This window comes from Anabrus simplex, chromosome 7 (assembly GCF_040414725.1).
Source record: "Anabrus simplex isolate iqAnaSimp1 chromosome 7, ASM4041472v1, whole genome shotgun sequence".
In the NCBI taxonomy this organism is placed as follows: domain Eukaryota; kingdom Metazoa; phylum Arthropoda; class Insecta; order Orthoptera; family Tettigoniidae; genus Anabrus; species Anabrus simplex.
The window spans coordinates 155,411,809-155,434,433 of NC_090271.1; the positions used below are offsets into that span (position 1 = coordinate 155,411,809).

The window sequence follows — 22,625 nt, forward strand, 5'->3', positions numbered from 1 at the left end:
AATAAAAAAATAATACATAGGTAAAATTTAAAATCCACCTTTTCAATACTAATATTAAACTAAATAAGTTATAACATTTACTTGGAACTAGTTTCGACACAGAAATTGCTGCAGTCAGTAAATGAAGGTCCATCCCAACCTGTTAGCCAGAGAATATTGCAACGGGAAGTTCATGCAATGAACATTTGTAGTCGGTCACCTTGCAAGTGGCCATTGCTCACACAGGCACATAAAACTGTGCATCTTCAATGGGCTAGAAAGCATTGAACGTGGACAGTATCTGACTGGCGGAGCGTAATATGGTCTGACATCATGTTTTTTGCCAATATTCCAATAACATACTTCGTCAAGTGCACTGAAAGCCAAATGAAGCATTTCATACTGGATGGGTGAAAGGTCCAGTTCAAGCCGGAAGTGGGTCTGTGATGTTTTGTAGGCGTTATTTGTATCATGGATTGAGCCCGCTCACTCCGGTGACCACTAACACGAATCATCGTGTTTATTTAAATATTCTGAATGATCAGGTGTTGCCTTTCAGTCAACATCTGCATGATGAATATGCTATAGATACCCCTATTTTTGAAGATGACGACAGCAAAGTTCATCGGGCTGGACATATATGTGACTGGTTTTATGAACACTCCACCGATATTACATCTCGATTGGCCTGCAATATCACCTGACTTGAACACCATTGAAAATCTGTGGGACATTGGAACAGTGGGTTAAAAAAGTCTTAGCATTAGCTATTTAAAATTTATTACGGATGGTCATTATATTACGTTCCTGTCTCTTTAATTTTTTGTAAGTGAACTTGTCTTTTAAGCTTTTCTTTTAACACTGTCTAAAAAGCATTAAAATTTAATTTGCAGTGATTCGCAGTGTGATTCGTTCCTTGAACTTCTCTCTGTCTTCGTAGGCTGTCTTTTGTGGGCTGATTTTCGTTTCTTTAATTGTTCCATGAAATTGTGGCAAATTGGGGAATATGTGAGGGGTAGCACCAGTTTTCAGTTTTAGTCTATCTCTAGGAATTTCTACCTGTTCACCTTGCATTATAAATGAGTCTGATTTAACTCTTAATTCATCAGAAAAATGTGAAATGCACATCTCACACTTATCAGAAAGATTTTTTCTTTTCTGGGAATCACCTTTTTCCATTTTAAAAATTATACTTCATTTTTAGGTGTTTTGAAGAAGTGTTTACCTTTCGAAGCTTTATAGCCAGACTTACAACCTGGAACAAAGCCTGAAAGGGCGCCCAGCTGAGCACCTCTGATCTAAACTATCATGGTCTATATGATATCCTCTCGTTTCTCTTTTTGAGCTACTTCCCTTTTAGAAATAGGGAGTTGTGTACACAGGACAGTTTGGTTGGGTTTGATATGTGGTAGGGAAGTGATGAAATAAAGAAGTTCAACTTGTACATTGTACTAAGATTCACTTAGCGTGTGCAATTAAATAAAGGCCAGGGTAATTCTGGGGGGAGGAGGCAAAGGAAGCTAGACATAGTTAATCACTCTTACTCAGTGTTAAGGTTACAGACTGTGTAGAAGCAATTTATCTTCTATCTTCTACGAGCCTTCAAGGCCTAGATTTGCCATATGTTTGCTATTTTTCCATTACCTAATTTAAAGGCCCGAATATACTTGTTTCTTGTTGTTTTTCAGTATTTCTGCCATATATATATATTCATTTGCCCAACTGTTGGGTGACAATAGTAATATAACACCGTAACGAGTGGAAGAGAAAGTGTGAGCTCTTAAGTTGTTCCTTGTTGGCTAGTACAAGGACTGTGATGAATCATCCGCTAGAGGCAGCGCTGTTAGTATGTGAGGGTTGGTATCTGTAGTTGTAATATGTTTATATTTGGAATTCTGTGTAGGAGGGATACTGACTGGAGATTTAAATGAGACCATGGACTGGGTATGTCGGAAACTGAGAGTAAGATTTCTAGATCCCAATGGGTGAGTAGGAGATAGGGATCTGCGCTCAAATAGCCTTATATGTACCACAGTGGTACATATAAGTTAGGAAATTTGTTTAGAAGGGTTATAGAGAGGTACATTCAGGAAAATGGGGTGGCCTAGGGAGCTGGGATAAGGGTACAGGGAACTGACGTCAAGTATGGATAACATAAAAATGTTTGTGCTCAACTGTAGAAGTATTGTAAAGAAAGGGATAGAATTAAGTAATTGAATAGATATATACTTACCAGATATTGTAATAGGAGTTGAATCATGGCTGAGAAATTATATAATGGATGCAGAAATTTTCTCATGGAACTGGAGTGTGTATCATAGAGATAGAATAGGAATGGTAGGAGGGGGGGTATTCATACTGGTGAAAGAAGAATTTGTAAGCTACGAGAAAGTTAAAGATGACAAACATGAAATTCTAGGCGCAAGGCTCATTTCTAATGATAATAGGCAATTTGATATCCTTGGAGTGTGCAGACTGAGAAATGGTAGCGCTGATGCTGATTCAGAATTATTCGATAAGATAATCAATCAGCTATGTGGCAAACTATATGGAAAGAAACGTGATAGTAGCGGGTGATCTCAATTTACCAAATGTCAATTGGGAAGGTAATGCGAACGACAGGAAGCATGACCAACAAATGGCAAATAAGGTTAATATGGAGGGCAGCTGATTCAGAAAGTAATGGAACCAACTAGAGGGAAGAATATTCTGGATGTAGTGCTGGAAAAACCAGATGAGCTCTGTATAGAAACCAGAGTAATAGATGGTATTAGTGTTCACAAAGCTGTTTTTGTAGTAGTTAAAAATAAATGTGAAAGAAAAGAAGGTATTAAAAGTAGGACTACTGGACAGTACCATATGGCTGATAAAACAGGCATGAGGGAGTTTAAAAAAAAAAAAAAACTATGATCGGTAGAAAACTGTAAATAAAAATGTAAACAGTACAGGCAACTGTAATATCAAAGCTACTTTACCTGTTTATGTAACAAGGGATGATTGTATTAGAACCATGAAACTACTTGTGATTAGTACCATCGTGCAGGTAACACCATGGATCGCCTTTACTTGCGAGTACTACCACTATGTTAGGTACACAATAGGTTTGTGATTAGTAGCAACAGAATGTGAGTCAGTATGGGTTTTCCACTACCCGTGATTAGTACCATTGTGAGAAACACTACGAGTATGAGCGACTCCGTGGGCCTGTGTTGCCTATGATTAGTGCCCACTATGTAAGGAACACGATGGTATACCGGCGCCCGTGATTAGTACACCTAGGTGAGGAACACCATCGGTTTGCGTTCCCTATGAGTGGCACCATTATGTGAGAAACGCCAAAGGTCTGAGTTACCTGTGCGGTGTACAGTACTGGTGAGTAGTACCCTAATGTGCGGAACACCGTGAGTCTACACTACTTTAGATTAGTACCGCAACATGACAGATACCATGGTTCTACTTTACTAGCAATAAGTACCATTATGATGGGCCGTTGACCTGGATTTTGGACCCCTTTAGACAACAAGCATCTTCGATGCAGGATTGTGCTTTAGAAGCAGTCCCTTAGTCAGTAATACTATTGTTTATGATAGTTTCTGTGCAGGTGGGGCATTGCGGGTCAGATCCACTGATTGTTTTAAGTTCATATCTGTCCATTCATTCTTCGTCATCACGTTTTTTATTCTGGTCAGTGGATGATTTTGAACTTTTAAATTGTTATTACATTTTGTCTCATTTCGTACCATTATGGGCCAATGACTTATGTTAGGCTCCTTTAAGAAACAAGCATCATCATCATCATCATCATCATCATCACAGTTAATTTATTGATTTTTAACTTGTCCTAATTGATTTTGATGATCACTGTTTTTGAGTAGAGCCTCGGATAGGTGACTTGGGAAAAAAAAAGCAGAGCAAATACAGATTATTCTCATATTTTGTAATCTTTCTTTCTTTTTTTCCTCTCTTGTACATTTCTTGCTTTGTCTGTTTACATAACCACTCTTGTGTTTATTGTACTCATCTATTCCATATTTTGGTTTGCAGACACAAAGTAAGAGAGTTAATAGAGTTTATTCAAGATGATGACAAACTTAGAGAAGAACGAAAGAAGGCTAAGAAGAACAAGGACAAATACGTAGGGATGTCGAGTGAAGCAATGGGAATGAGATTTGGTGAGTTTGTTATAAGCATTGTTTTCTTTGAGATTGGGATTACATTATTCACTTTCCTGTTTTTAGGACCTATTACATTTTGTTATGAAATGTATGTCCCCTTCAGAAAGAAGAAATGGTTCATTTACTTGACTGAAGTATTGCTTTATTTTGTGCCATTTAAAATCTCTGACAGCCATGTCCTCTTAATGTTCAGTTTTGTTTCAATACTAGAACATTGTTTTTATGCAGTAAAACTTTTAATCCGTTTTGAAACTGTATGATTTCTTCTTATTCTTCTGCCCTATATAAGTTCCTGTTTCTCCTACATTCATTTATTTTTTATTTTTACAGGATGTCCATAAAGTAACTTTGCAGTAGAAATTTGAAATTTGAAGTGGAACTTACAGCAGTGCAGATTTCTGTATAGGAGATGTTTAAAATATTCCCATGCAACCTGCAGACATGTCTGCATACAACGCTGCATATTGTGGAACACTTCGGTAACGGTCTGTCTTGTAGCGAAAAATGTTGACCCAATAACATCCTGCTGTCTTGAGGCACACCATACCCCAATCCTCTGATCATGTAGAGGCATTTCTTTCCTCTCAGGAGGGTTGTCAGTGCTTCAGACATGAGTGTTCTGGCTGTTAATGTGTCTGCTTAGACAAAACCACCATGTCTTACCTAAATTTTCTCTACACAACACTGCTTGGTTATTATTATTATTTTTTTTTTTTTTTTTTGGCCACCCTGTATATTTGTTTTATCTGTCTTCCATATCTGTGCTATCATACATTTCCAAGAGCCTCAGCTTGGAATTGCATTGACCTTCAAATACCATAACTTGTAGGTAGTAGCAGTCTCTTGAATTGTTAATATTGCGTTTAGTGAGCTGTAGGAGTGTACGAAGCTGAAAATTTTAAGAATAGTGCAAGAAAGCAGCACTGATATCCAGATTGATAATGCCAGGAATTTATATCTTGTTCAGTCAGCATTAAATTCAATTATACCAAACATAATAGAAATCAAAGCATGTGCACTTGTATTTGGAGTTGCAAGTAGCAAATATACATTGATTCAAGGTGTGGTATGGGATCATCCAGAAGATTCCTTATTACAGTAGTTCCAGCAGTACAGAGCCAAAAGTATTCCTATCAGCAGTCCTTTGCTCTAAGGCCTTGCGTGGCATTGAAGATTTTATGCGTTATTGGGATGGCTACAAATTTAATGTTATGCATGGAGCATAAATGATGCAAGCATGAGTGACAATGTCATTACAGTAATGTACAAGAATACAGTGAAGGAATTAGCATCCTGAAATACCTCTAACAGTATTTTAATACTAATGAGATTGGTCAGTGTTCTGATATGCTATGTGTTGGGCTTAATAACTTGCACATTTATAACATAATGCTACTCTATTCCGTTGCTATGTTGTGCCAACTAACTCACCAACACACTGTTGCCAATACACCAATAATACACACAGTACAACAGTTCAAAATAAACATACCGTGCGGTTAGGAGCGCGCAGCTGTGAGCTCGCATCCGGGAGATAGTGGGTTCGAATCCCACTGTCAGCAGCCCTGAAGATGGTTTTCCATGGTTTCCCATTTCTACACCAGGCAAATTCTGGGGCTGTACCTTAATTAAGGCCACGACCGCTTCCTTCCCATTCCTAGGCCTTTCCCGTCCCATCGTCGCCGTAAGACCTATCTGTGTCGGTGCGACGTAAAGCAAAATAAATAGCAAAATAAACATAAGCTAAAACTAAAACATAACTTAAACGTGCAATAAACCAAACATGACTCAAACATATCCCCCCCTCTTTGAATATACCAGATTCAACAGTAATACAAGTACATTACAATATTATGTACACTGTTCAATTGTCAGCAAATTTCATTATTATATACACTTCCATTTTCTCGGACTTCCTATTGAGCAGGCAGTAAGGCCAACTTGTGAATAGGACACTTGAGTGTCCCTGCCATGGTTTGAAACGTTACCACTCTCGCCACCCCATCCTTACCTGGGTGAATTTTGATGATGACTCCCATACACCACTGTAAAGGAGGTAGATTGTCCTCATGAATATGCACCACTGCTCCAGGCAGCAGATTGTCCTTGGAAGTTGCCCACTTTCTTCTCTGCTGCAATGAATTGAGGTAATTGGATGACCACCTTCTCTACAACTGCTGTTGCATAGCCTGCACTCACTGCCACCTGGACAATTTACTCAAAGGTAGGTTAGTTAAATCAGGTTCGGGTAGGCAGGTGAGAGGTGCATCAATTAGAAAATGACCAGGTGATAAATAACTTGGGTCCGTGGGATCATCTGACAGAACTGTTTAAGGACTGGAATTAAGGCAAGCTTCTATCTGAGCAGTTAGTGTACTTAATTCCACAAATATCAGCATATTATTTCGTACGCCAAGCTCTCATATCCAACGCAACCCAACCACGACAGCAATAATAATATATATCAGCATACAGTTATAGACGAAGGAGCCACCACTCTGTATCAAGAAATAAGTACAACCAAGACCACAACTTCCTCCAATACTTAAAGATAATATTTTACTCACAGCTGCACTTACTTACCTCCGTCTATATAACTGGATTTTGTTAACAATAGAAGCTTTTCACTACGCACACAAGTGGAGACATTTAAATATACAGTAAGACTTCCTAAGAGAGCTACAGCATTGCCTAAGAACGAAAGCACTGAATTATTTACAACATTGGACTCAAACGAGAACGTAGATACACGCAAGACGCATACATTCATTTCTACGAAATGTTTTATATTCATTATTTTAAAGGATTTTAACATGTACTGTGTATTTTAATGTGTTTAATGTATTTGTAATTTAGATTTAGGCTTAAGTTAGGTTTTATAAACAAATTCTAGTCGTGATAGAAATAGCTCTATACCTAAGTACCTGATTTATAATATAGAACCATTTTACATTCAACATGCCCAATTTGGACGCTTAGACATGATGCTCCCCTATGGCATCTCCCTTTAGAAAAGGATGTACCAACTAATGCTTGACACAAATATAAAGGTATTCATGTACAGCTGATGATGACTATTTAAAAGTCGAAACCGGTTCTGTAAACTAATTCTTACAATAATAAAATTGTATTCATAAGGTGGAACCTTTTCTTGTCTATATATACATGAACTATCAATATGGAAATGAAACTAGTATATCAAGATTCGTGGATTTTACCGCTGCTTCCCATAGACTGCCGAAATGAGGTGAATTTGGAGGTATGAAATGCCAGATTAGTTGCTCTGCTGCTGTATGCTCATGAAGTTGTAGATTGAATGATTCTGACGGGAACATTTTTCTGAGATTCTGTAGTTCCCAGTTTGCTCCATTGGATCCGTTGTCTCTGTATATATGCACGCTTTTCCCCTTTCTTGCTATAAACCTTTTGAGGGCAACTATGAAGGCTTCTGAAGACAGATTGTTAACCACTTCTAGAGGGATTGCCTTTGTTGACGGGCAGATGAATATGTCAGTATAGCATTTCAATGTTGTTTTGATCCGCATATTCCAACACTTATTTAAGATTGGGCCTGCATTGTCCACACCAGCATTGAGAAATGGTCGAGATGATTGGACCCTAGATGATGGTAAATTTCCCATTAGTTGCTGAGAAACTCTAGCTTTCAGCCTAAAACATCTAAGGCCCGTATTCACCAATGCGAATAAAAGCTTTTATCTTAGTTTAATGCTACGTAAACCGAGATAACAGTTAAGTTTGTATTTACCAACAACATTATCTCGGATAACAGGTATTATCTCAATTAAAATTTTACTGGAGATTGGTTGGCCGGTAAAATTGGAAATTTCCAATATGGCTGCTCTTAGATGGCTGGAATATCTAATTGCTACAGAAAATCACAGCAACGAGTAATATGATCAGGATTATGCAATTAAGAAACGTCCTGGGTGGATAAAAGTATGTGCGACATATTTCAAGGACTACGACGACACTGATTTTCAGATACATATTAGGTTATCTAAAGCTTCGACACTGTCAAATGTTATCAATGATCGAACATAACATGGAATTCCCAACTCGTAGGTAGGCCAAAAAGGAATTCTCTGTTATAACTTATATCTTGTACAGTACACGACTGGGTGACTTTTAAATGAAGAATTAAGGAATACTGCCTTATATTTTGAGTGAAATATGCAATGTATTAGCTATAATTTGTTTTTTTATTCTCTATGTTGTAAATGCTTTCTGGCAATAGCCGATATAATTTATGCAAATTACTTGCAAATCCTGAATTAAATCAAAAACTTGTTTACATTTCGATAGTGGTGGCAGCACGTAGTCGTTTGTTTTCCGTGCGTCAGGATGAAAAATTTGTGGTTCAAACTCAGATTGAAACGAAAACTTAGTTTTGGTAAACCGAGATAATAAATTCTGTGGTGAATATGGAAGTGAGTATTATCCGAGATAATGACATTATCAGAGATTTGGAAATCTAAGATAATGGCAAAAGTAACTGACGTTGGTGAATACGGGCCTAAGGCATTTATGCAAGACAGACTTGATCACTGATTTGGCTGTAGGAATCCAATAACGTTCTCGAAGTGCTGCTAGTAAAAGTTGTGGTCCAGCATACAATAACTGCAGATGTTCTGACAATACTATGAGTTTTGTCAGGTGATGCTTTGGAGGAAGAATCAGCTGATGCTTGGCATCAAATGTTAAGTTTGAATTGTCGAGTCTTCTACCAACCCGTACCATTTCATGATCATCCAGGAATGGGTGTAGATTGATGAATTTGTTTTGCTTCGGCACTTGTTTACCTCTCTTCAGTTAGTGTATTTCTTGGGCGTAGACCACATATTGTGCAATCTTGATGTATCTGTCTAATGCTGTATGTAGTTCATTACTTGTTAATGCTCCTACTGGTACAAATTTGGGTTTCTTGCATTGCGAATGAATCTGATGCAGTATGCTGTTACTCTTACTAAGTGTGACAGCGTAGAATACCGTTCCATGAACTCTCCAGTGGTGTTTGGCACTGCTAAGGTTCCTTGGGTCCTTCTCTGCTCTTCATTCACTTCTAATGTTGACGTAGTCGATGGCCACGAATGGGTGTCCTTGTAACCACTCTGGACCAGTCCACTAAAGTCGTGAAATTTATTACTTCCATCTAGTGGCAGGTGATGCTATCCAAGACAATACTATTGCTGAATCTGTCCCTTTCGGAGGACCATTGCTGCATGTGGTTATCTACAACCTTTGTCCTCGATGAGCTGTTTGAGGCATTTAGTGGCTAGAAAGGGTGCAGATGCTGTTCCATAAGTGACAGTCTGAAACTCATAAATCCTGACTGACTCATTGGGTGACCTAGGCCAGAGTATCCGCTGAAGTCTTGTCACATGGTTGAATTCTAATTTGCCTAAACCATACCTGTCAACTTTAACGGTTTATCCATAAAAATTTATGGAAATTGCAGCATTTTACGGTATTACGGATGGGCGGTGTCATTTTACGACTTCGCGGTGTCATTTTACGACTTCGTGGACAAAAATTTGAAACGTTAATATTCGATAATTGCTCCACTTCTGTACAATCGATTGTTTGCGTGGGTCGAAGCACACTCGGTCTTGGTGGAAGGCAAGTCCACGATAGTCGATAACTCATTCTTTGATATGATTGGTATTCTTAACCGTGTGATGTTTGTGTCATTATTGGAATTGAATTTAAAACCGTGTGAATCTTAGATGTTAACAGGCTGTGTTCCGCGAATTCTTTGTTCTGCTCCGTTTGCTTGTTGTGATTTAACCTATATTCGTTGACCACGTGATTGTTGTTCTTTGTTGGCCTTTTAAGGTTGACATATTTTATTGCAGTGTTAGAGTTTTTGTGCTATAACTTCGTGCTTTGCAGTTCCCTGTACTCGTTGGACTAATTACACATGTTCCAGTGACTGGATATACTGCTGTTAGCAAAGTCCATTAAATTATAAAGAAGAAAAAGAATTACATTTGTTCCACTTGTGTATGCTTTTTACCATGTGCATATTCTTCATTGACGAGGTTGGTGTCTTGTTCATTTAATGGTTTAAGACTTTGTGTGCTTTGCCATGTTTTAATGAAGTGTTTGACTGCCTTGAGTGTTTGTTATAATTTTATGTGACGTTCAATGATCCAGGTTCCTTTCGATGTTTCAGTGGATATAGAGACATTTTTTCTTGGATATATTCATACGCTATATTCCTGTTGTAGATTATCCTGAATAAATCCAACAAGAAACAGTACATCCAGACATTTAAAGTATCATATTCTGTTGATTTTCCATGTATACTAAAATCAAGAAAGGGAGAAAAATTTACCTTTGCACGGCATGTGGGTGTGATATTAATATTGCACATGGTGGAAGAAACAATTTAAGTAATCATCTAAAGTGCGGTAAACACGTAAATTACGTTAAATTGAAGGAAGACAACAAGAAAATCAACACCTTTTTTGCAAGGTCTGGAACCGCTGACAGTGACGTAATCAGGGCCAAGTGGCGTTTACTTCCTTTTTGGTGCGGCTGATCATGCTGGTGCTTTATTTAAGATGATGTTTCCCACATTAGAAGTTGCAAAGAAATACAGTTGTGGTTGCACGAAAATGACATGCATTGTAAATAAAATGGCAAAAAAATGCATCATCTGAAGTTGTTAAGTGCCTTCAGAACGGACCATTTTCTTTGGCAACAGATGGAAGCAATGATATGAATGCAGAGTTGTATCCTATTGTTGTTACATTCTATGACTTCTTAAGTATAACCGAATTTCCAGGGTAATGCTCTCTATTCTTACCATACCCCATAGCAATGCAGAATGTGAACGTGTTTTCAGCCTCGTGAAGAAAATAGAACAGAGTTCAGATCATCCATGTCCAATGAATCTCTGTAGTCTATTTCTCTTTTGACAAAATATTTTCTCAAGACGCTTTTTGCAGAAATCTAAAAAGGCTACAACTATGACTTTAAAGTCGAACTAGCATGTGATTTGCAGTGTGAATTATATTATTTCTCGCCTGTTTATGTTAAACAAGTTTTATTTTGTAAAGCCCTTTTCAGTTATCACATATCTGCGTAATTTATCAAGGAAATCCTGTTATGTATGCTCAGTGAGTTTTAGTGATAGCTCTTTTCAAAAGTTGGCAGGTATGCTATAGACTTCTGCTACATCAGCAGTGAATGCGAGAGGGTGTATTCTGAATATAGATCCTACAGCACTGTAAGGCCTACCTTGAAGCTATCATTAAGTGAGATACCGCTAGTGGTTTTTGCTGAAGCATCAAAAACTATTTTGGTTCTTGTGGATGTACTCTATTCCTTTATAACCGGGTGATGAGGGAGGTAATTCGTGCTTTCATGATCGCCCTCTTCGTCCTGTACAAGCTTCATATGTCCTAAGCCTTCGTAATCTTCTATGAACTTAGTGTATTACGATTGAAGCTGTGGTTGGTGTAGTAACCAAATGGTAGCTTGACTATATGAGCCCCCTAGTGACTCACAGTCCTTCTTTATTGGCATACGAACAACGTATCTTCCTTTCTGATCTCTGCTAGTCTGTTCTTTGACGTGTTCTTCACATTCCAGTTCTTCCTGTGTTCTGGGAGCGTTGTCAAGTCTTCCAATTCCAAAAACTTCTGTCACTGCTTGTCCAATCCATCTTCATATTTCATGAAGCATTTGTTTCTACTGTGTACCTCTGTAGCTTGGCGGACCTGTCCTGACAAGATAGTTATAATAGACCGAAACCTGTATTAACTGAAGGAGGAGAGTCTAATTCATTTTCCTCCTGGAAGTTTTATTTTCTTTTCTCCCTGTGTGTTTTCTTTCTCCATTTGAGTTCTCTCCTTTGGATATCCATAATGTTAATATTTTGTGTGGCTCCATAGCAACCATTTGCTTATTTATTTTCCTTTTACCAAGCTCGATAGCTGCAGTCTTTTAAGTGCGGCCAGTATCCAGTATTCGGGATAGTGGGTTCGAACCTCACTGTCGGCAGCCCTGAAGATGTTTTTCCATGGTTTCCCATTTTCACACCAGGCAAATGCTGGGGCTGTACCTTGATTAAGGCCATGTTCGCTTCCTTCCTAGTCCTAGCCCTTTCCTCTCCCATCGTCGCCATAAGACCTATCTGTATCGGTGCGGCGTGAAGGCGATAGAAAAAGAAACGTATCTTCCTTTTAGCTCATGGGGGCTGCCATATTGGTCCAGTTACCAGTGTGAATCACTTCCTTTTTTCCTTTGAGATCAGGCCTTTTGGTGACGTCCTCTTATCATTAATTTCACCTTAACATTTATTGTTAGTTGGAGATTGTTGAAAGACGATAGGTTTATCTTTTGGGCGTGGGTGTGTTTTCTAGTATGATTGGTGCCAATATTTTTATTCTATCATACAACCAGATAAATCTTATGAATGAGTTGGAATATGTCACCGTAGACACCGTAGACGTGATAAGAGGATATGCTATAAGATCATGCTATGCAGATAAATGAGCAAACGATGTGTTGAAAGGAGTTATTTAAAGGAATCTGTAAGTACGTTCCTTGGTACTAAGTGTGTTGTTTGGATGGCACAACTATGCCTTAATTTTGTCAATTTTATTTTCCTCCTAAATTTTCAATTCAATAAAAAATGTGTCAGTTATTCCTTATTCCTTCTTTCCTTTTAGTTAGTAAGGTCTGTTATTTTTTTCGGTATCTCTGGTGTCGGAGAAGAGGTCTAACTTCAGACTGGATTACGTCCGCCTTGGTCGGGATCTAAACGGGGCTATGCGTGGGTCATACAGCACTGCTGCGTTCGCATCCCTACTAAGTTTATTATCGTGCTACTTACACGCTTTTACTCTGCTTTGTGGTGGTGTTGACTTTGTCTAAGGATAAAGGTCTGTCGCCATTCACTCTTTAATCCAGGCCATTTGACCAAAATGTTGGGCTTCATAACTCGCACATAACACACTGTTAATTTATACATTATTAACTGATGTACCCGTGCTTCGCTACGGAATTCTACATTGTATACAGAATTCTAGGTTAGTTAGTGTACGCGTTGTGAGCAAGATTGTATTAAATTGCATAGCTCTTAACGTTAGCCTATAAATGTGACGGGGAAGTCGCCAAACGTCTTTTCTCACATGAAGACTGAGTTAGAGAATTTTCATTGTAATGGTAGGCCCGATTTCCTACCATCAGTCACAGTCAGGTTGGGGAGTTTTCGTTATAATGGTAGACACTCGCTCTCCACCTGCATTTTTTACATCCTCAGAAATACTGTCTTAGTGGTTTTCCCAACTTAAATGAACATACATCATTACAATGACGTCAGTAGGAATGGCGCGATTAAATGTAATGCTTTCATATGAAATACTTGATCAAATGAAAAACCACACATTTTCTCACTTTTAACAAACAGGTCTACGCTGCTGATCTAACAGTCCAAAGTTCCCGAGCATGAATGATAAAAGCCGCAGATAGCCGTGATCCGTTAACACTCTTCGTCTTTTTTCGGCGGGGAGCGGGTCGAATAGTGGCGCTGTCAGGGCAGAAACTATGCCCTTTTACTACTCTGTTTCCTAGGAGTACCCGATGAATCAGAAAATCTTAATTCACTACACTGGCGGCGGCAAATGTTTCCTCCAAGTCAGAGGAGAAACCCCCTCTTCACTGCTAATTTGGGATAAAATGAATGTAGAATTTTATAAAAGTGAAGAGGAAGAAGCTTTTCTTAAGAAACGGTTCTTTTCAGGGTTAAATTTTGAGTTATTTAGTAAATTGTAGTGTTATTTGGAATCAGCCTAAATTGTAATTCTAGACCAGGTCATACTACTACGTAAGCCTCTGCCTAAGTGTGCACACTGCACATTCAAAACAGCGCGTCAGAGTAGGGATCGAATAGCTTGAATACTATGATGAACCAGGGTGTTACGTACCAGCTGTATCAGAAAATGTATGAACCAGAGGAATGGCATGATAAAGAAGAAAGGTTTCTAACTCCCCAGCTATTTGCCGCCAGCCCGCCAGTATTCAGTCACACTGTTATACTCGGTACGCAGCAGTAATCCCATCTATCGGAGTTGAGAGACAGCATAAGAGACAAAGAACATCACAACAAGCAATGGTCAATGTAATGTTATTGTTGATCAATGTTATGCGCTTTCAGTATTGTAGGCCTGCACATTTAGTTTTCTTTCGTCTCTGAAATACCACTCTTACCATAGTCGGTATGGCAAGAATGAATAAAACATAAATGATCGAAATTGCATTCTCTGTAACTTTTGTTACGTAATACTTTTCGATAAGACCAATAAGATAGGTATTTAAAAATTGCATTTAATATGCCTTCCCCTAAACTACAATTTCATCCAGGATGAAAGAAATTGTTTCTAGCTGTTTCTAGCTTAGACTGCCGTTTCTTATTCCCCGACTCTATATGCCGATTTTCATTAAATTCTGTTAACCCATTTTCTTGTGGCTCGGCGTTGATATGGGCATAGCAACAAAATTACAAATTCATGAATATCTGTGTTATCATAGCCGGTACGGTAAAATTGTATAAGACATAAATGGTCGGAAATTTAATTCTATATAACTTCTGTTATGTAGTATTTATTGATACGACCAATAATAATATAAATATTTGAGAATTAAATTTTAGGCCTTCCCCTAAACTATCAATTCACTCAGCGTGAATACCATTATTTATAGCCTAGATTGTAGTGGCTCATTCTCCGGCTGTGCATACCAATTTTCATTGAGATAGGACCACTAATAACGTAAATATTTGATAATTAAATTTTTGGCTTTCCCCTACACTACCATTTCACTCAGCGTGAATAAAATTATTTATAGCTTAGATTATAGCGACTTATTCCCCAATTTTTCATACCATTTTTCATTAATACAGGACCTCTAATAACATAAATATTTGTAAATTAAGTTTTAGGCCTTCCCCTAAACTACAGTACCATTTCTATCAGCATGAATAAAATTATTTATTGCCTAGATTGTAGCGACTTATTCCCCGACTTTGCATACCGATTTTCATTAAATTCTCTGGCCGTTTTCTAGTGATGCGTGTACATACATACATACAGACAGAAATTACGGAAAAGTAAAAAGTGCATTTGCTTGTTACTGGGGACATGTCCGATACAGAAATACCATTCTTTTTAAATTCTGAGCAATGTACAGACAAAACTCTTATTTTATATAAATAGATTAGGCCAGTGAGGATTTGTGGTAGAATGAGTTCTTGTTGCAAAGTAGTTACAGGGGTTAGACATCTTTTTGTTCATAGGTATGGATCGTGTACTGTAAAGTATAAATTGGCAGGAATTCAGCTGGATAGAAATGTAGTAAGCAGCTATGCCGATGACTTGGTGACAGCCTGTGCTGAAAGTCTGCAATTTAACAACTTGGAACTTTAAAAGTAGTTGAGAGTATATGATATGAAAATTAACCTTTCCAAGTCTAGAATGATATAATTTGTGGAGAAACTTTGGAGGATTGATTGTCAGGTCGGAAATACAAAACTAGAGCAGGTAGATCACTTCGAGTTCTGAGATGTATTTTCTCCCAGGATGGCCCTGTTGTAAGTGAAATCGAATCAAGGTGTAGCAAGGCTAATGCAGTGACTATACGGTTGTGATCAACTGATTTCTGTAAGAAAGAAGTGAGTTCTTGGATGAAATTACTGTATCTTTACAGTTTGTCTGTTTTCAGACCGGGCTGAGTGGCTCAGACGGTTAAGGCGCTGGCCTTCTAACCCCAACTTGGCAGGTTCGATCCTGGCTCAGTCCGGTGGTATTTGAAGGTGCTCAAATATGACAGCCTCGTGTCAGTATATTTACTGGAACGTGAAAGAACTCCTGCGGGACTAAATTCTGGCACTTCGGCGTCTCCGAAGACCGTAAAAGTAGTTAGTGGGATGTAAAGCAAATAACATTATTATTGTTTTCAGACCAGTTTTGGTGTATCGGAGTGAAAGCTGGGTGGACTCAGGATATCTTAGTCATAAGGTCGAAGTTACATACTTGAAGGTAGCAAAAATTACTACTGATACAGTGGGAACAATGGCAGAACGGTACTCAGAATGAGGAGATTAAGGCTAAGTTAGTAATGAATCTGATAGATGAAGCTGCATGCATAAACTGCAGTCGTGTAAGGCGAATGGAAGAGGATTGGTTTTCTACAATAATAAGATTGCTACGGAGAGAAAGATAAGTAAACCGAATTGAAATAACAAGAGTTAGTTTTCTTTTATTCATTTCAATATGAGCACATACCTGCCAATTTTCCCGATTTAGGCGGGAGACTCCCGATTTTCGACAGTTTTTCCCGCCTCCCGATTATTCTAATATTTCTCCCGATTTTAACTTATTTTAGTGAACTTTGAACATTTGTTTTCAAATCCCACCATTTCAGCTTTGTACGCAAGTGGCCGAAGTCTTTTGCTCATTGGCCTCTTTGAAATAAAAAATTTCGACGTTTATTAATACGAGAAATGCGCACAAATGTGCGATGTTTATTGAAACCTGTGTATCGCGACGCGTATATCGACTGTCAATCTCTCGTTCTTGCGTGTTATGTTCCTGTCGCTAGATTTGGAGTCTGTTTTAGTAGTTTAGTGATAGAATTTCCTAATGATTTTAGGAGCCATTTGGAGACAATTCTGGCGAGTTTTAATTTATTACTTGATAAAAATAATATTGCGCTTCTCATAATCGCGCCAGCGCGAGATGCAGTATATTAATCTATGCATTTTCTAAGTAATGGCATCTAAGTGCATGACTGATTCACACGTATGGAGCATGAGTTCATACTATTTTCGGTAGGCTTATCAGAGACCGATTATCTCGCTCACATACTTCCTGTGAGCCTCATATAACAACAGTCGTGTTTTGAGACAATAAGTGTTATAATATACAGTACCATAGTACTCCTGTATTGCATAAGATATGTAGAATAACCAGTTTTGAGCAATTGTATCTCCTGATTCCTCCCGATTTTTCCTGATTTTCATCTCTAAATCTCCTGATTTTTGGCTTTGTAAAGTTGGCAGGTATGTGAGCAGTATGGAACAAAACAGGACAGCTGAGTTAATTGCAAATGAAGGATTGTGGTGGCACATAGTTAATTCACAGAGGCTTGCAGGCTGAATGCTGACAGGCATGGCATTGTATGATGATGTATATTTATCTCCATGTGTTGTGGGTCACAGTTTTACCATCTTTTTAAACAATCGTCAGTGTCCAGTGTTGTAACTTCACTGTGTATACCAATGATCACTTCATTGATTGTCAGTTCTGCTCATTGTCTATACAACTCAGATCCTTGTCGATTTCTTGTAATAGCCAGGGAGAGATATGGGGAGTAACCATTCCTGAAAGAATGGAAAGTACAGTATTCTACTTTCTTCTTTGTTCTAACAGTTGTATGTATAATGGTAAGGAAATCTTGTTGGAAAGGAAAGTAACTTCTTCTGGTTCTACCAGCTCTTGTTTTGACTGTGTTTACGAGCGTATTGAAGTCTTCCTCTCTTCTAGCCCTTTCTATGCATAGAGTTTGTACTTTATTTCAATTGTTTTGTAGGAGGCAGCAGTGGCGGTGGCTGGGATGATGCTCCACGATGGAAGAAGGACGAGTTTGCTGATTGGGACGCCGATAAAGGGGGTGGTCGACGCTTTGAAGACAGTTCCAATAACAGGTTGGTTTGAAATGACTTTAAATATGTCAACCATGTCCAGTTTTATTTTTCAGTTTATGGTAGAAATTCTTCTCTTACCTTCTTCTCTTTTCTTTGCCCTTAACATGTATGTAAAGATGTGTGATAAACTGAGAAACTAGTCACAGGCAGTTACTTGAGCTGTAATTTCTACTTTCAACAATTAATTTTAGAGTTTAAACTCTCTTCCTGGTTTTGATAACTGACTGTTCTAATACTTGCAATCTAATATACACAGTTTAAAAAGAATTTGGGGAACATGTTTAGCAACGTCTGGTATGTGAACGTTAATTTGGTAGATGGGGTTTCAATGGTCGTACAGCATACCTTGAGACCTTAGCTACTCAGGGTATATCAGATTGAAGTTATACTCCATCTGTAGGCATAGCCATGCATTAAATTGTCAGATGACCCCTCAATACAAAGTGAATAGCGGTGCGCCCGTGTGTCGTTGTGAGGTACATAGACTACTGCGGTCATTTGAACACGCTGTACGTAAACCAGCACATCCCATGAGACATCTTAACGAGGTTCAAGTCGCAAGCGCCGTCACTTTGATCCAGGAAGGATGGACTTTTGGTCGTGTTCTGTGGGTCTCAATGTCTCTCCGTCAGTTATTCAACGCTTGTGGAATCTCTACAGTGAGACAGGCCAGTTCACAAGGAGTTGTACAAGGTCATGGACGCATAACAACCCCTCACGTTGACCGATATCTTACCATTTGTGCGTTGCGGCGGCATTCAGCAACTGCCAGAGAGCTACAACAAGACCGGAGTCACCGCGTCTGACCAGACAGTAAGGAACAGGTTAAGAGAAGCGTTCTTACGGCCCAGACATCCTGTTTGAGTGTCCCGTTTAACGCAGCAACATAGCGCAGCTCGCCTTCTGTTTGCCCATACCCATGTCAACTGGCATCTTTGCTAATGGAGACCTGAGTTGTTCACAGAAAAGTCCAGATTTCCTCTGACACAACATAATGGATGTCAACGTGTATGGAGACGCCGTGGTGAGCAGTACATGCCAAATGTTGTTCAGGGAGGCGACCGATTTGGACAAGGTTCTGTGGGAGTGTGGGGTGGCATCAGTATTGATGGCCGTATGGATCTTGTCATCGTCCGTGGTAATCTTACCGCTGCGGGGTACAATGAGCAGATACTGCTACAGCATATGTTGGTTGCTGCATACGGTGTTGGCCCTGAATTCGTACTCATGCACGACATTGCCAGGGCTCATGTAGCACGCATCACAAGAGCTGTCTTGTGAGAACTGCACATTCAATAGATGGAATGGCCAGCAGTGAGTCCCGACCTTAATCCCATTGAGCATGTGTGGGATAGGCTTGACAGAAGTATTGTGAGCGTCCTGTTCCACCACAGACTCTCCAAGACCTCGAACAGGCTCTCGTTGAAGAATGGGACCTGATACCACAATGTGACCTCTGTCGACTTGTACAGAGCATGCCACATAAGTGCCAAGCTGTGATAAATGCTCATGGAGGACATACACTATACTGAAGCTCTCCAACTGTGATAAAACATCAACCCTGGAAGGCTGTTATCACCCGAGCTCGATAGCTGCAGTCGGTTAAGTGCGGCCAGTATCCAGTATTCGGGAGATAGTGGGTTCGAACCCCACTGTCGGCAGCCCTGAAGATGGTTTTCGGTAGTTTCCCATTTTTGCACCTGTACCTTAAGGCCATGGCCGCTTCCTTCCCAGTCCTAGACGTTTCCTGTCGTATCGTCGCCATAAGACCTATCTGTGTCGATGCGACGTAAAGCCAATAGCAAAAAAAAAAAAAAAAGTGACTATTATCACTTTGTTTTTGCCTCTATTTGAACATTTCTGTTTGTGTTCTGAAAATGAACGTGACCGCGAATCCATCGATGTTCTTTTGTATACATCAACGGTAAAGAATAAAGGTTTAGTTGGTAATATACCTGGGTGTGAAGTATTGTTTTGTTGAGCATGGCATACGTTCAAAAACATCTTCCCCTAATTTTTTTGAACTGTGTGTTATGAAACTTGGAGAAAACTTCAAGAAATACATACATACATACATACATACATACATACATACATACATACATACATACATCCATCCATCTTCAGTATAGAATGTTACACCTGTCAGCATTCAGGCTTCAGGCCTCTGTGAATTTACTAAACACCACCACAATCCTCTATTTGCAACTAGTTCTGAGGCCTCATTTAGTTATATACCTCTTATCTTTAAATCGCTACAAACTGAGTCTAACCATTGTCGTCTTGGTCTGCCTCTACTTCTCGTACCCTCCATAATAGTCCATTATTCTCCTAGGTAACCTATCCTCCAACATTCGCCTCGCATGACCCCCACCAAAGCCGGTTTATGTGTACAGCTTCATCCATCGAGTTCATTCCTAACAGCCTTTATCTCCTCATTCCGAGTACCCTCCTGCCATTGTTTCCACCTGTTTCTACTAGCTACCATTCTTGCTACTTTCATGTCTGTTAGTTCTGACTTTTGAATAAGATGTCCTAAGTCCACCCAGTTTTCACTCCTATAAGGCAAATTTTGTCTGAAAACAGACTGATGAAAAGATAATTTCGTCCAGGAGCTGACTTCTTTCTTACAGAATACTGTTGATCACAACTGCAAGCTCACTGCATTAGCTTTACTGCATCTTGATTCAATCTCACTTACTGTATGACCATCCTGGCAGAAAACACATCATAAATACTTGAAATTATCTCCCTGTTCCAGCTTTGCATCCCTAATTTGACATTCAGGTATTTTGGATTTCTTACCTACTGACATCAATTAGAAAGGTCAATTTTCATTCCATACTCATTGCACCTATTTTCAAATTCCAAGGTATTAGACTGCAGGCTTTCAGCACATTCTGCCATTAAAACAAAGTTGTCAGCATAGGCCAGACTGCTTACTACATTTCCACCTAATCAAAACCCTCATTGCCACTTGCTATCTTACAGCAGATGATCCATCTAAACTATGAACAACAAAGGTGAAATATTACAGCTTAGTCTAACCCCTGTAAGTACTTTGAACAAATTAAAAAACCACCATTCCAATACTTTACAATCTTTAAGTTTAAGACACAAATATTACATAATTATATGTTAAAATGGGACGTTTCGCTGAGGCTTTGTAAGCATCTTCAGCCATACTTAATCGAACGCTAAGTCAGGGCCTGAACTGGGTTCCTCATTAAAGTATAATACACGCTTTAATACAAGATAAAACAGTCATAAAAATCTAGTCCGTGGAGAAAGTGATGCTTAAATGCAACTAAAATTCAATAATGAACTTGTCATAGTATTATATGTACATGGAATGAATACTAGTGTTCGTCTAAAAAAATACAAGTAAGTTATTTGATGACCGAGTTTGAAAACGGTTACATTTTCTAGACCAGCATTATAATATTAATAGTAATCTAAACGATGTTCTTGACATAAATAGCCCATTAATTGACCAAATCCCTAATTTACTCACAGCCTTCAACATAAATACAAATAATTTCATGAAAACATTTAATTATAAATACATCAGCAATTTCCCTAACGCAATAGTAACCACTCCCAAGTCACCGATTCACGCCACACCCCCTCCGCCTACTCCTAATGTCCTCGATGCTCCACGTACATCCCCTCCTCTGACTCATTCTCTCCCTTCACAGACATACCCCTACAATACACGTAGCAGTAGAATAACAAATGCCAGATCATCTCAAACAATCAACAAGAAGTACAGAATGTAAAAGTTTCAAACAGATTTATTAAAAAACCACCATTCCAATACTTTACAATCTTAAAGTTTAAGAGACAAATATTACATAATTATATGTTAAAATGGGACATGTTTCGCTGAGGCTGTGATGTTTGGGACATCACTGCATGTTTTCAATTATGGGACTATATAATTAATTGATAAGATGTATATATTTAATCACTGATAGGTCATGTTTAAATTAATATATATATAGGGTTTCTATCATCCATTTCAATCATCATTTCATTTCTTTGTATCACGGCTATAATGTATTCTGAACGAACCATATATTGGGTAAAGTATTTCAACATCATTCATATTAATAACTTGCAGTAAATTTTCCAATAGCTGTTGTGAGGTGACCAGAGTCAGCAGGCTAATTTCAGCCCATTTCTCCTAAATCATCCTTGTTTCAATGCTTGTGAGTTGGCAACGATACTTATTCGATCTTGACTTCCTTTTGCTACCCATAAGCGTTGTAAAATTTATTGTGAATGAAGGAGCTCAGGCGCTGCTCTTCTCCATTATAAATCTTTCAGTAATGTTGTATTTGCTGTGTTAAGTGTACCTGACATTTGACAGAAAGATTGTGAAAGAAGTGAGGCCTACATTAAGCACATCTGCACTGGAATTGCTTGTGGTTCAGAAGACAAAAAAAGTCATCACAGTGGGAAGGATGCTTCAAGAAAAACTACACTGAAAAGCAGCTGCTGTGTGAGAAACAAGCTACAAGAAAGTATTATCATAGAAATGTTATGTTATTGTGTAATATGATATACTTTTGAATAGATTGCTAGAGGGAAGGGCAAAAGGGGTGTCATTATCGAGAAGGGAGGAGCATGCTTTGGACTCGACTCGAAATTTTTCTCGGGGGCGGAGGGCGATTACTGATAATCCACTTCAAAGGTTGGCACCTCTGGGTATGATAACCAAGTAGCAAACTTCATTT

General features: G+C 38.7%; 1 protein-coding gene across 2 annotated transcripts in view; it reads left to right on the forward strand.

Annotated features, from left to right (window-relative positions):
* The window catches only part of lqfR (clathrin interactor lqfR), a 285,249-nt gene that overhangs the window by 71,502 nt on the left and 191,122 nt on the right, over positions 1 to 22,625 (forward strand). For both annotated transcript variants that reach the window (XM_067151380.2, XM_067151381.2), the window contains exons 5-6: positions 4,024 to 4,151; positions 17,772 to 17,886. In XM_067151380.2, the coding sequence (XP_067007481.2) occupies positions 4,024 to 4,151; positions 17,772 to 17,886 (243 nt within the window). The remainder of the gene's footprint in view (positions 1 to 4,023; positions 4,152 to 17,771; positions 17,887 to 22,625) is intronic.